This window comes from Chiloscyllium punctatum, chromosome 3, assembly GCF_047496795.1.
Source record: "Chiloscyllium punctatum isolate Juve2018m chromosome 3, sChiPun1.3, whole genome shotgun sequence".
Lineage (NCBI taxonomy): Eukaryota > Metazoa > Chordata > Chondrichthyes > Orectolobiformes > Hemiscylliidae > Chiloscyllium > Chiloscyllium punctatum.
This window is the reverse complement of record NC_092741.1, coordinates 149,379,369-149,394,304: the sequence shown is the minus strand read 5'-3', so window position 1 is coordinate 149,394,304 and position 14,936 is coordinate 149,379,369. Positions and strand designations below refer to the sequence as shown.

Below are 14,936 nucleotides of genomic sequence, written 5' to 3'. Positions count from 1 at the left end.
TATCTTTGCCCTCTCACCCTAAACCTATTCCCTCTAGTTCTGGACTCCCCACCCCAGGGAAAAGACTTTGCCTATTTATCCTATTCATGCCCCTCATAATTTTGTAAACCTCTATAAGGTCACCCCTCAGCCTCTGACGCTCCAGGGAAAACAGCCCCAGCCTGTTCAGCCTCTCCCTATAGCTCAAATCCTCCAACCCTGGCAACATCCTTATAAATCCTTTCTGAATCCTTTCAAGTTTCACAATGTCTTTCCGATAGGAAGGAAACCAGAATTGTATGCAAAATTCCAACAGTGTCCTAACCAGTGTCCTGTACAGCCGCAACAAGACCTCCCAACTCCTGTACTCAATACTCTGACCAATGAAAGAAAGCATACCAAATGCCTTCTTCAGTATCCTATCTACCTGCGACTCCACTTTCAAGGAGCTATGAACCTGCACTCCAAGGTCTCTTTGTTCAGCAACACTCCCTAGGACATTACCATTAAGTGTATAAGCCCTGCTAAGATTTGCTTTCCCAAAATGCAGCACCTCGCACCTATCTGAATTAAACTCCATCTGCCACTTCTCAGCCCATTGGCCCATCTGGTCAGGATCCTGTTGTAATCTGAAGTAACCCTCTTCGCTGTCCACTACACCTCCAATTTTGGTGTCATCTGCAAACTTACTGACTGTACCTCTTATGCTCGCGTCCAAATCATTTATGTAAATGACAAAAAGTAGAGGACCCAGCACTGATCCTTGTGGCACTCCCTGGTCACAGGCCTCCAGCCTGAAAAACAACCCTCCACCACCACCCTCTGTCTTCTACCTTTGAGCCAGTTCTGTATCCAAATGGCTAGTTCTCCCTGTATTCCATGAGATCTTACCTTGCTAATCAATCTTCCATGGGGAACCTTGTCGAATGCCTTACTGAAGTCCATATAGATCACATCTACTGCTCTGCCCTCATCAATCTTCTTTTTTACTTCTTCAAAAAACTCAATCAAGTTTGTGAGACATGATTTCCCATGCACAAAGCCATGGTGACTATCCCTAATTAGTCCTTGCCTTTCCAAATACATGTACATCCTGTCCCTCAGGATTCCCTCCAACAACTTGCCCACCACCGAGGTCAGGCTCACTGGTCTAGATTTCCCTGGCTTGTCTTTACCGCCTTCTTAAACAGTGACACCACGTTTGCCAACCTTCAGTCTTCCGGCACCTCACGTATGACTATCGATGATACAAATATCTCAGCAAGAGGCCCAGCAATCACTTCTCTAGCTTCCCACAGAGTTCTCGGGTACACCTGATCAGGTCCTGGGGATTTATCCACCTTTAACCATTTCAAGGCATCCAGCACTTCCTCCTCTGTAATCTGGACATTTTGCAAGATGTCACGATCTATTTCCCTGCATTCTATATCTTCCATATCCTTTTCCACAGTAAATACTGATGCAAAATATTCATTTGGTATCTCCTCCATTTTCTGTGGCTCCACACAAAGGCCGCCTTGCTGATCTTTGAGGGGCCCTATTCTCTCCCTAGTTACCCTTTTGTCCTTAATATATTTGTAAAGACCCTTTGGATTCTCCTTAATTCTATTTGCCAAAGCTATCTCATGTCCCCGTTTTGCCCTCCTGATTTCCCTCTTAAGTATACTCCTACTTTCTTTGTACTCTTCTAAGGATTCACTCGATCTATCCTGTCTATACCTGACATATGCTTCCTTCTTTTTCTTAACCAAACCCTCAATTTCTTTAGTCATCCAGCATTCCCTATGGCTTCCAGCCTTCCCTTTCACCCTGACAGGAATATTCTTGTTCTCTCATTTCTGAAGGCTTCCCATTTTCCAGCCGTCCATTTACCTGCGAACATCTGCCTCCAATCAGCTTCCGAAAGTTCTTGCCTAATACCGTCAAAATTGGCCTTTCTCCAATTTAGAACTTCAACTTTTAGATCTGGTCTATCCTTTTCCATCACTATTTTAAAACAAATAGAATTATGGTCTCTGACACCAAAGTGCTCCCCCACTGACACTCCTGTCACCTGCCCTGCCTTATTTCCCAAGAGTAGGTCAAGGTTTGCACCTTCTCTAGTAGGTACATCCACATACTGATTCAGAAAATTGTCTTGTACACACTTAAGAAATTCCTCTCCATCTAAACCTTTAACACTATGGCAGTCCCAGTCGATGTTTGGAAAGTTAAAATCCCCTACTATAACTACCCTATTATTCTTACAGATAACTGAGATCTCCTTACAAGTTTGTTTCTCAATTTCCCTCTGACTATTGGGGGGTCTATAATACAATCCCAATAAGGTGATCATCCCTTTATTATTTCTCAGTTCTACCCAAATAGCTTCCCTGGATGTATTTCCAGGAATATCCTTGCTCAGCACAGCTGTAATGCTATCCCTTATCAAGAACGCCACTCCCCTCCTCTCTTGCCTCCCTTTCTGTCCTTCCTGTAGCATTTGTATCCTGGAACATTAAGCTGCCAGCCCTGCCCATCCCTGAGCCATGTTTCTGTAATTGCTATAATATCCCAGTCCCATGTTCCTAACCATGCCCTGAGTTCATCTGCCTTCCCTGTTAGGCCCCTTGCATTGAAATAAATGCAGTTTAATTTATTAGTCCTACCTTGTCCCTGCCTGCCCTGACTGTTTGACTCACTTCTGTTCTCAGCTGTACCCGTCTCAGATCGATCTCTTTCCTCACTATCTCCCTGGGTCCCACCCCCCCCCACCTTACTAGTTTAAATCCTCCCGAGCAGTTCTAGCAAATTTCCCTGCCAGTATATTAGTCCCCTTCCAATTTAGGTGCAATCTGTCCTTCTTGAACAGGTCACTTCTATCCCAAAAGAGATTCCAATGATCCAAAAATGAGAATCCCTCACCAGGTCCTCAGCCATGCATTCATCTGCTCTACCCTCCTATTCCTGCCCTCACCAGTTCGTAGCACTGGGGGTAATCCAGATATTACTACCCTTAAGGACCTCCTTTTTAAATTTCTGCCGTCGGTTATGAATGCTATGTGGAGTACAGTCTAACGTCATTTAAGCAGATTCATCTTTCATGCCTGAGTAGATTCCTATCTTGGAATTGCAGTGCTGCTAATTTGTTGAAGAGAATGAATAAGTCTCTGTGCCCTATCCTGTAGCCAAGTTTCCCTCTAAAACATTTGTCCACACGTTATTGCCTAGCAGCCTGTGAAGACAGACGTGCAGTTTGTTGGTGGTTGTGAATGCTATGTGGAGTACAGTCTACATTTGCAGAATGTTATGGCAACTAAGGCTATATATTTTCAAGGATTATAGCAGTTTGCACTGCTGAATGATATTACAAATTCTTCAATTTGTCACGAATAGTGAGGTTTTAGAAAGCTTTTCTTTGCTTTTATTTTTAAAATGTTGACATTGAATTCATAGAACCCAATGAAGGGTCATTGACCACCTCAACAGCTCACTGAGCATTATCCAACATATTATCTTCATTTCAGAATTCCAGGATTGGCAGTATTTTGCTGTTGATTCCACATTTCCAAGTTATGTATTGTCATTGTGGGAATGAATTGTTTATTTAAGATGACAATTTCAGATGGATTATTTTGTTGTCTCGGCGATTGTTAGCATATGAAGGTGTCAGGAATCCAATTATACGTGAGCAATGAACTGCAGAACAGCTTTGTGATGGATCCTTTTTAAAGACTTGGTCACAGAACAGAATGATGGTTGCAGCTGCACCATTATTTTTCCATCTACCACATTAGCCAGTTTAAAACATGCATCATTGTAGCTAAATTAGTTTAAGGTCATCATTGTGAGATTTAATTAAAGAATTGACCACGGGGGTGTGCAATGAATAAATCATTGATGAAGTTTTATTTTGTTTTATGTTGCAAATTCAGCAATTCACATAACGGAATAAATCTGGCCGCATTCCAAATTGCTTTTGAGAACACATGACTGAGCTTATAGATAGTGAAAATATTACGTTTCCAATATTTTCAAAAGAATAAATATTGGCTACATCCATCAATCCTTCAAACATTGACGACATGGCATGTTTCATTTCTTTGCGATATTGAAGTACACTGCATGCAATAAAAGTAATATATTAATGACATATAACTTTCTCATCTATTTTAATCTATCCATCTAATGTCTTTCTTGCATCAGTGATTTCAAATATTTGGCTATATTTAGACATCAGTCCATTCAACCAAACTCAAGCCTCAAAAGAGTCACATGGTTGAAAATATCTAATTCATACATTTTAAAATATGACTTTTGGTTTTAGACGTAAAGCTTTTAACTTGGATATTGAAGTGCTAAATGTTAGATAAATGGACAAAAGCAGGAGTAAGAAACTGATAAGCAACTCCAATGTTGCAATCCAACTCTGGGCCACATAAGGGAATAATGGGACTGGTGATCCATAGCTTTGTCAAAGAATTACATTTTTAGGGGTGCATTACAGGAGGAGAGAGATTTAGAGAGCACTTTCTGGTGCTTAGCATTGAGAGGACACTCCTTCCACAGAGAAGGTTCACTACACTAACACCTGGAAAACTTGGGGAAATAACCATAGCTGATAGGAAGATGTAATGATAGTATCAAAGTTTTATGTGGAATTGCACAGGGCTGTTCAGGCCTATTATGCCCCTGTTGACTCTTTTAAAATCGTGATTCAATTAATCCCACTCTCATGATCTTTTCCCATAGCCCATAGTTGTCTTTATTTTCAGGTGTATACCTATCGCCTTAAGTGCATTCCAGATCATAAACTGTTAAAAGAAATTCTCCCACTCTTCCTGCTGGTTCTTTAGCCAACTATCTTAAATTGGTTTCCTTGAGTTAAAAAGTAGGAACAGTTTCTCCTTATCTACTCAAAATCCCTCACAATTTTGAATGCATCTATTAAATCTCCCCTTAACCTTCTCTGCTGAGTACAAACTCAGTTCCTATAGTATCTTTGCAAAGATAGTTTCCATTGTAAGAGTGGACAGGAAAAACCTGGAAAAGGACCGGCAAACCTTTCACGGAAAACAGTCTTGGAAGTGAAATTTTCGAGTACAGTAAAGAATGGCTTTTGGATATATTAATGAATTGGAAAGGTTTGAAGGGATATGGACAAAGCACAGGCAAGTGGGACTAGTTTATTCTGGGGACATGGTTGGTGTGGATTGGTTTCCATGCTGTATTAATCTGTGACTATGACTTTAATGTGAAAAATAATAGCCATATTACTGCTGTAAAAGTAGTAAAAATGTTCATTCATGATTTTCTTTCAATGCATATTTGGGAAAGTTCTCTTTGATTTCATATTTTAACAAGACAAATATGAAAATATTCACAATGTAGGATTAATTATACAACAGTAAGTAAATAAAGAACGACAATGTCACTGAAGTCAGGATGGTGCATTGTATTATCTGATCTTGGTTGTGATAAACTTGAACTCTAATAACACTTGTGCTGCTAGGCTGTCACCTTTGAAAGTGCTGTTTCAATTCAGTTCTGGTTAAGAACATAAGAAATAGGAACAGGAGTTGACCATATCTCTCCTCAACACTGCATTGCCATTCAGTAAACAAAGTTTTGGTGTTTACCCCATCAAGCTTCTTGATAAAACATCATGCAGGGAAAAAGAATTTGCACTTGTGACTTCAAGCTGTTTTATGTCTGCAATTTACCAACTGTAAAGACTCGCTGACAATTTTGGTTAAAATTGATAAATTATATGTCCAATAATTTGTTAGATGTTTGTGTTCAGACCTGTGTAGAAGTGTTATTTTCCCCAGACACTACTGCAGGCACCTTGTGGTATTATCCGCTTTTACCAACATATGGTACAAGGTGAGGATTGTTTGAAGCAGTTTGCTGCCTTCAGTCATTCTTGGCTTTGTGATTAGGGGTAGAGTATCTGCAGAAAAGATATGTACTTAGATAACAAAGTTTATTGCAAGATAACACTAAAGTATAACTACATTTGGCCAGGTATAATAACGTGGTCTTCAGGAGCTAGTACTTATCCATCTGCCTTCTCTAAGAGCAAATGGAGTGACCTTTGTCTTGACCCACAAATTGTGTGTAACACCAATAGAGTGGGTGGAGCCAATGTAACATGAACATTAACCACTTAAGAACCAAACAGAACAGAATGATTTGAGTGATTGAAGTTATTCCACATGTCCACTCTATTCCACTGCTTCTCACCAGCCTGTAAAACTGTGCTCTTCCGAAAGGTTTGCAAATGGTGACAGAACTGCACACAGTTTTCCAGTGTGGTCTAACAAATATTCATAACATGTTTAGCACAACTATCTACTTTTTAACTCTATCCCATTGTGAATACAGTCTAGTGTTTGGCACAACTTTTTGTCATCATTGTATTTGTATTTGAAGAATCCTTTCATTCATCCACCCACCCAGCTGACCTCCCAGTTCTTCCCAGCAAGATCTTCCCACCACGCATTTATCGTTGTTGCACTTTATTAACTTGGTGTTCCCACCACGTTTGCTCCAGTGATCTCAGTGAAGAGTGCCAGATCTCTGCTACCCAATGAGCTGTGCAAATGCCACAATGAGTTCTCAGCCTTACCCAGTGGTGCTCATCAGTTGGCAGCTACAAGGGTGGAATATAATTTATCCTAATGCATTAATGGAAACTGTCTTCCCTTCCAAACTGCCTGATTGTAATTAGGAGATTCAGGGGCCATGCCTATTTTGACCTTGTGATGCTAGGCAAGATGGGTGCCTTCTGGGATCCCGACCAGATTTTGCAACAATTGGACAATTAACTGCCTGCCAAAGGGACTCCTGTCTCATTGGGGAAATCATTGGACTAGCGATTACTCAAATCTCACCAGTGCCATTGGGACCAGGAGCTACGTCAGAGGCACACCCCAGCAAAGATTGGGCATTGTTTTGTAAGGGCAAGTGTTCTCTCTGCTGCTAGGGAGACCAATCCATGGGCTTCAGAAGATCTAATCAGGCAGCTTTCCCTCCAGAGTCCACATAGAGATCGCTTGACAGTGCCGGAAGGAGGGGGTGGGGGGCACTAATTGATCGCTTAAAGGTTCAATGGCCACAGGGTAACTTCACCTTCTCTGCTGCCAGGAGGATTCTGTTGTATTGAAAAGACCCCCCACACTGCCATCTTCATTGCTGATTCTATACCTTCTCACCACACCTCACAAGTCACTTCTCGATGGCCCCTTGTGAAACTGATTATCATCCAAAAACTAATCTTAGAAATAGAGTAAAGACATAGAATATAGAAATCCAGTAGAGACAAAGAGTCCTCAACCGCTCCACATTTGATGAGGCCTTCATCCCCGGGATCATTCTTGTAAACCTCCTCTGGACCCCCTCCAAGGCCAGCACATCCTTCCTTAGATGCAGGGCTCAAAACTGCTCACAAAATTCCAAATACAGTCTAACCAGAGCCTTATACAGGCTCATTAGTACATAAAGTCATAGAGTCGCTTTGCTCTTATATTCTAACTCTTTTGGAATGAATGTTAATATTGCATTTGCTTTCCTAACTGCCAACTAAACCTGCATATTAACCTTAAGAGAATCCTGAACTAGGACCCCCACATACCTTTTTGATTGAGATTTCTGAAGCCTTTCCTCATTTAGAATATAATCTACATCTCTACCGAAGTGGTTTCCCATGTTGTATTCCATCTGCCACTTATTTGGCCAGTTGTCTACATGCCCAAGTCCTTCTGCAGCCTCCCCGCTTCCTCAACGCTACTGGACCTGCTACCCATCTTTGTGTCATCTGCAAACTTAGCAACAATGTCCTCAGTTCCTACATCCAGACAGATAATATTTAACATGAATAGAGATGCCTGGATAGACTGGGCATGGAGAAGATGCTTCCACTGGTGGAAGAGACTAGGACCAAAGGGTAAAGTCTCAGATGAAGAGATGACTCTTTAAAACTGAAATGAGGAGGAATTTCTTCAATTATCGGGTGGTTAAACTGTGGAACTCTTCGTCACAGAAGGCTGTGGAGGCCAGGTCATTGAGAATTTAGCTTAAAGATAGACAGGTTCTTGATTAGTAAGGGAATCAAAGGTTATCAGGAGAATGGGATTGAGAAACATATCAGCCATGATCAAATGGTGGAGCAGATCCGATGGGCTGAATGGCCCAAACCTTCTGCTATATCATATGGTCTTGAAGAAAATGTTGAGTTCAAAACTTGGAACTGAGTGCTGAGCACTGGTGTAAGATGTTAGACTTCAGTCATAGAGTAATGGTGATTTTCTGATGATTTACTCCATTATGGAACAGACAAAACAGAACAGATATAGTCATAGAGTCATAGAGATGTACAGCACGGAAACAGACCCTTTGGTCCAATGCATCCATGCCGACTAGATATCCCAACCCAATCTAGTCCGACCTGCCAGCACCCGGCCCATATCCCTCTAAACCCTTCCCATTCATCTACTCATCCAGATGTCTTTTAAATGTTGCAATTGTACCAGCCTCCATCACTTCCACTGGCAGCCCCTTAGATCTCTTTTATATCTTTCTCCTCTCACCCTAAACTTGTGCCCTCTAGTTTTGGACTCCCCCCACCCCAGGGGAAATACCTCATCTATTTATCCTATCCATGCCACTCATGATTTTATAAACCTATATAAGGTCATTCCCCACCCCCACCCCCCCACCTCCCTCCCACAACCTCCAACACTCCAGGTAAAACAGCCCCAGCCTATTCAACCTCTCCCAAAAGGTCAAATCCTCTAACCCTGGATTACTCCATGTCCCAGAATGGCTAAAAGTGGTGACAAGTAGCCATCAAGGACAAAAAAATAAGGTGAAGCAACACAAATCTAAAATCCTTCAGTGTAATGTGTTAATAAGTACTGTATATTAGCATCATACAGACCTTCAGGATGTAATTGGCTGTTACAGGCACAGTTGTTCAATTGAATTGCTTTTCTTTGAGTGGCAAAATTGATGTTATTTATTGTGTAATAGCAGCATACACTCAGCATTTATAGAAAAGTAGCTGTCAAATCACTGCAGGTAGTGGTTAATGATGCTTGAAAATTCTACTCTTCCAGGTATGACACAATTACCAACCAGTGGGAAACAGTGTCTCCACTTCCCAAAGCTGTGCACTCTGCGGCCGCAACTGTATGCGGTGGCAAAATCTATGTGTTCGGTGGCGTGAATGAGGCAGGACGGGCAGCTGGAGTTTTACAATCCTATGTCCTTCAAACAAACACATGGACTTTCATTGAATCGCCTATGATAGGTAAAGTAGAAATTTCTGCACAAGGGCCACTGCAAAGGTGCCCAAATATTGCATCAGTTAAGAGGTGCAAACATTATAGCAGAGAAAAAGCACTAGAATCTACATTTCTCCTATTAGATTTGCAGGTTATAAGCAACTCCTTCACTTGAATGACATGGCTGTGAAATTCTATATGGGTTCTAACCACCATTTTTAAAAAGTCAACGGTACAACTTTATGGGGCTCAGTGTTTTGGAATTTTAGTGCGTTGTATTTCTGCTGGAATTACAACCCTCATGGAATTTCAAGGCCATTTATCTTTCTGTTAAATCAGACTAGAAAACAGATGAAAAGTTGGTGTATCATTATGCTTCTGGTTTGCATAAGGAATCACTCATTCATTCCTACTCTGTCCGATGGCAAACGTCCATGAGCTCATTGTCAATTGATGCGTCATCTTGAGCCTTTTTCTTTTACTCGATATAACACAAAGCAAAGCTAAACTGAGAAGAATAAATGTGCTAAAAAAATTTAAAACATTGTGAATAAGAGGAGGATTTTGTGCAGCCACAAGTTCTTGTTCAGACACCTTGATTTTTTTCCCCATGATGTAAAATATTTAAATATTGTTTTCAGAGAGACATTCTCTAGAATCTGTGAGAGCAGAGGATGGAACAAATTCTTACATTTCAGAAATCATTGAACTAGATTAAGGGCAGCCACTAACTTTTATAATAAGTGGTAAGAAAGTAAGGCATAATGTTGCATCAATGTTTCATATGAACCCCAATGAGATTTAGCTGGCTAATTATTATCCTTTATCATCCTTTTCAATCACAAGTGACATTTCAGTTTCATGGGTGTTGGTTACCTGCTGAAACAGCAGAATACAGAGATAGAATTATACAAAAGAACTACATTATTATTTAAATAATCCTTGATTATTATGCAAATGACTTATTTACATTCTCTGAATGTTAATCAATGTTAATTTATTGATTGTGTAAATTTGAAAGCAGAACAAGGATGGAGGCAGAAAGACAGAGTGGAAATTAAAGAATGAGTTATTTAGGTCACAATCATGTTCATCTCCAAGTTGCTGCTCTCTACTCAGCCCCTACCTTCATAGTGTATGTGAATCCATGGCTTTCCATGCTAGCTTCCCATTAACAATCATCATTCAGAAACATAGTGATTAGAGCTGCATTATTAGTTTCAGTAATGAATGAATGAATGATTTATTGTCACATGTGTTTTACAGTGAGAAGTACAATAAATAAATAAACCTCCAGTTACAAATAGTGTTCTCCATAACTGTACTAACTGGATAAAGATATGGGAACTGTCAGAAAACGCTAGCAGTGTGATTTAATTGCAGGAAAAGATAAAAGATGAAGTTCATTTGGCTTTTTTTGTTTAATCAAGCAAGTTACTTTTTGAGGTGTATGTCACACATCTGAGTGCACTGCTGAAGACTGAGGGGTTTTTAAATCCACCTCATCACCCCTTCTCCAATTTTCTGTCCTTTGCACATAGGTTAACTGTGAGCCACATTCTGTAGCCTAAGGACTCTTCCAATGTTCCTTTCACCTTGCAGTCTCTAACTGAAAATGTTTCCCTTCAGGAACTCCTTTTGGAAATGGAGATAGATGGAATCAAACCACATATGAAATACACATTTATTTCACATTAAGTCAGTGCAGTTTATCGCATAAATATTGTAACACACAGTGCACTCTCTGAATTCTCAGCAATAGAAATGTTTTGTTGTGGCAGGGTGAAATGCATGTACTGAAATTCTTCCTCAAACATACAAATGTCCACAAGTATTTCTTATTTGCAAGTGTCCAAAATTAGATCCCTTAGTTTTGTGTAAAACATATGATTAACTACAATTAAAATTACACTTGTTCTATCAAAATTATTAACTGACATGAAAATACATGCACAGGCCAGAGCAGACATATGGAATACATAAGAGGATTAAATTAATGATTAGGAGCTAATGATAAGTCTCACTGATTTTATGAATGTATGATCCCAGAGGGCCGAGTTGGGCCAGAAACTAGAGTGTACGTCGTCTGGACAAGGTGTAGTTGGGTTGTATGAGGTAAGGATGCAGTCATTTTAATAGTTGCTAGCAGTTGCACTGTGCATTTGATGGTCTAACATTTCACAACTAATTATTTTACTTAATTGCATAGGAACCATCCAAAGTCTGAGAGTTCCAGGTGTAGTGGAATTCCTTTTTAATTTCAAAAATATACTTTATTCATAAAAAAATCTTTGCGCATAGTCACAAATGCATTTTAGTTCTGTACAGTAGCATATCAAGGAGACACACAAGCACTAGAGTTTGATTGCAATCCAAACAAATATCTCTTATTTGAACAAGGCTATCCCAGGCTGTCTATGCCACCACATGCTGTTCTTGAACCAGCTGAGGGAGGGGGTGGTTGAGACTGTCACACATCTCCTTCTGGAATGTGCCTTTGCAAAGGAAGTCTAAAGAGAGATGCAGTGGTTTTTCTCAAGGTTTATCCCAAGCAGCTCAGTGACACAGGACTCTCTGCTCTACGGTCTGTTCCCCCAGGACACACACTGAGACAAACATCAACTGCACCAGGAGGACCATCAACTCGGTGAAAGATGCTGTTTGGTCTGCCCGAAATTTGTTGGTCTTCCAGGTATAGTGGAATTGCCCAATGGAATCTTCAGCTTTCCGGGTGATTACTTTGGAGTGTGCTGTGATCTGAATTCTGCAGGATCTTCGTGTGTAATTCCCATTTACAGGAATGACTGACTGACTGATCAGCAGAAAATCTGTGCAACTATATTTTTCTTCATTCTTCTGAAATTACCACATGAATCAATTTCCTGGGAGTATGTCATGCACAGGCAAGCCAACTTGACTTTGTCCTGTTTGACTCACACCAGGAGGTAAAGCATAACCAATGGTGATGCTGCACTTCCTGCTCTGTCTGTGCTTCTCCTGCAGCTGCCACCATTTTGAAAAGGGCTTACCTTCCATTAGGCAGGAAAGGCTCAGCTTCAGACCCAGCTGGTGCCTTTGAATGTGCAGATCTGTTAATTCAGGTCCTGCAACTTGCAAAGAATCCCGCTTAGAATTTTACTCAGAAATGAATTGCTGCCTTTTTTTATGCCACCCGCCCTTTCCACCACTCCTCTCACCTCCCTCGATCAACCTGCAGCAAAATATTCCTCCAATTGCAAAACAGAATCGGTTATAAAACAGACCACCACAGATCTGTTGTGCCCATTTTGGTATACACCCAATCATTATTTTTGCCCCATTATCATTTCAGTATTCACCATTTATTTTGTTGACTCTGACATTTTGCAGCATGCTCCCACTGCAATAATAGTTGTGGCATATGTGAAAATGTCCAAGGTGGAAGCAGAGCCATGCATCAAAGTATCCTGGAAAGAATGTTCCGCTTTCAGATGCTCTGTTCATTATATCAAGATAATATCTCAGAATTAAGTGTATCTGAATTAAAAAGAAATGACGTGACACAATTCCACATGAAATAAATTCATTTTAAGTGATTTATTTTGTTCAATCAACAGATAACAAGTACGCCCCTGCAGTGACGCTCAATGGTTTTGTCTTTATTCTCGGAGGTGCCTATGCCAGAGCTACGACCATCTATGACCCTGATAAAGGCAACATCAAAGCAGGCTCAAACATGAATCACTCGAGACAATTCTGCAGGTACGAATAATCAGGCAAAGTAGCACTATTTCAACTCCTTAACTGTGCAAAGCTATTCAACTGGAAATTTGAAAGTTCTGTTTTGTTACATTAAGTATTCTCCTCAACATTTTAGTTTAAATACTGTATTTGTCGTCAATCCTGAAAAATGTTTTACTTTGCACCTATTAAAATTCTACACCATAATTAACATTCACTTCAAGCTCAAATCGAAGAGAAATTGCTGGCCGAGTATTCGGGATTTTCGGCTGATTTCAAACAACTTCCAGCACCCGGTCTTGGCTTCTATCTCAAAACTAGCTGCCCTCAAAAACTTCAATTACACTGATCCTCAGGAAGACTGAAGAACTGACACAATTGATTCTTTTTACTGCAAAAATATGCTTTAACATAAAAAAATCTTTATATACAAGTTGCTGAAGCAGTTCAGTACAGGGTTTGCACGTGAAAAACAAACAAATATTGGAATTTGGCTTTCCTTGCAGTTTCAGAAATCACAAGGGATTCCTTACTTATACAGGGCTAAATTTACATATATTAGAGGCACTGGTGGATCTGATAACTAATGGACCCCCATTGGACTTTGACAGAAAGACCTTAAATGGTCATCTACAATTGATTGTTTAAAAATTTCAAAATATACTTTATTCATAAAAAAAGTTTTGTCACAAACACAGTCTTTTCTGTACAGTAGCATATAAGGAAATGAGAAAACATTGGTATTTGACTTTGTCCAATAAACCAACTAAAGGCATCTCTTCCTTGAACGAGACTATGTTTACCTGCTTTTGAGGCACTGGGACAGTCCCATTTATCTTCAGCAGAGAGACTTCAGACAGTGGTCTTTCCTCACTGTGCCTTGGCAGCAGCTGCCCCAAGCTTTACTGCATCTCTCAGCACGTAGTCCTGGACCTTGGAATGTGCCAGTCTGCAACACTCGGTCAGGGTCAGCTGCTTCTTCTAGAAAATCAACACAATTGATAGAACCTTCAGCTGGGGGAGAAATAAAAGGCCAACAGAATCTAGTTGCAACCTTCAGACATCATTCTGCTGCCACATTAAGATGAGGCTGACAGTAGCTAAGTGTCTTTCTTAAATGTAATATTGTCAGGGTTTCGTATGCAAATATCACATACATAGAAAAATGGGTGCTAACACAATGCCAGTATTTAGCATCTGAATTTCTTGCAGAGCTTTTCAGATGACTTTTCTTTATGAGTGAGCACTGAACTAATTTGTATGCGAAGTAGTATCAGACTTGTATACAGTATTGAGACTTCCTTCTCTAGCATCCAGTGTAGATCAGAGACGGATTGCTTCTCCAAAAAAGGTAGTGACACTATGGATTCAAGAGCTTCATTCAGGGGGTCTAAGAGTGTGGTGCTGGAGAAAGCACAGCCGGTCAGACAGCATCCGAGGAGCCGAAGAATTGACGTTCGGGACATAAGCTGTTTATCAGAAATGAGGAGATAGCCTAAGGGGGCTGAGAGACAAATGGGAGGGGGGGGGAGGTGGAGCTGAGGTGAAGGTAGCTGGGAATGCGAAAGTTAGATAAAGTTGGGGGTGAAGGTGATAGGTCCGAGAGGAGGGTAGAACGGATGGGTGGGAAGGAAGATGGACAGGTCAAGAGGGCAGTGTGGAGATGGAAGATTGGATCTAGGATAAGGTGGGGGATGGGAAATGGAGAAACTGGTGAAATCCACATTGATCCCATGTGGTTGAAGGGTCCCATAGCTCTCGGATGCTGCCTTACTGGCTGTGCCTTTCCAGCACCACACTCTTTAACTCTGATCTCCAGCATCTGCAGTGTTCACTTTCTCCTCCTCCATTCAAGGGGTGTCTGTCTTAAACAGACAGGTTGTTTTAAATCAAGAAAGGTCTTCGATGTTCTTTGAAAGGTCAACAGTAATTTTTAATTAACAGAAATTGTAGAAAGCTCTATCTCTATTT

General features: G+C 40.6%; 1 protein-coding gene across 5 annotated transcripts in view; it reads left to right on the top strand.

Moving 5' to 3' along the window:
* Window positions 1-14,936, top strand: part of LOC140466698 (kelch-like protein 29) — a 388,797-nt gene that overhangs the window by 330,701 nt on the left and 43,160 nt on the right. For all 5 annotated transcript variants that reach the window (XR_011955268.1, XM_072562189.1, XM_072562205.1 and 2 more), the window contains 2 exons: window positions 9,078-9,271; window positions 12,842-12,986. Coding sequence is in view for 4 of the 5 variants with exons in the window: in XM_072562189.1 (XP_072418290.1) it covers window positions 9,078-9,271; window positions 12,842-12,986 (339 nt within the window). In the remaining variant the exon portion in view is untranslated. Of the gene's footprint in view, window positions 1-9,077; window positions 9,272-12,841; window positions 12,987-14,936 lie in introns of those variants that run through there.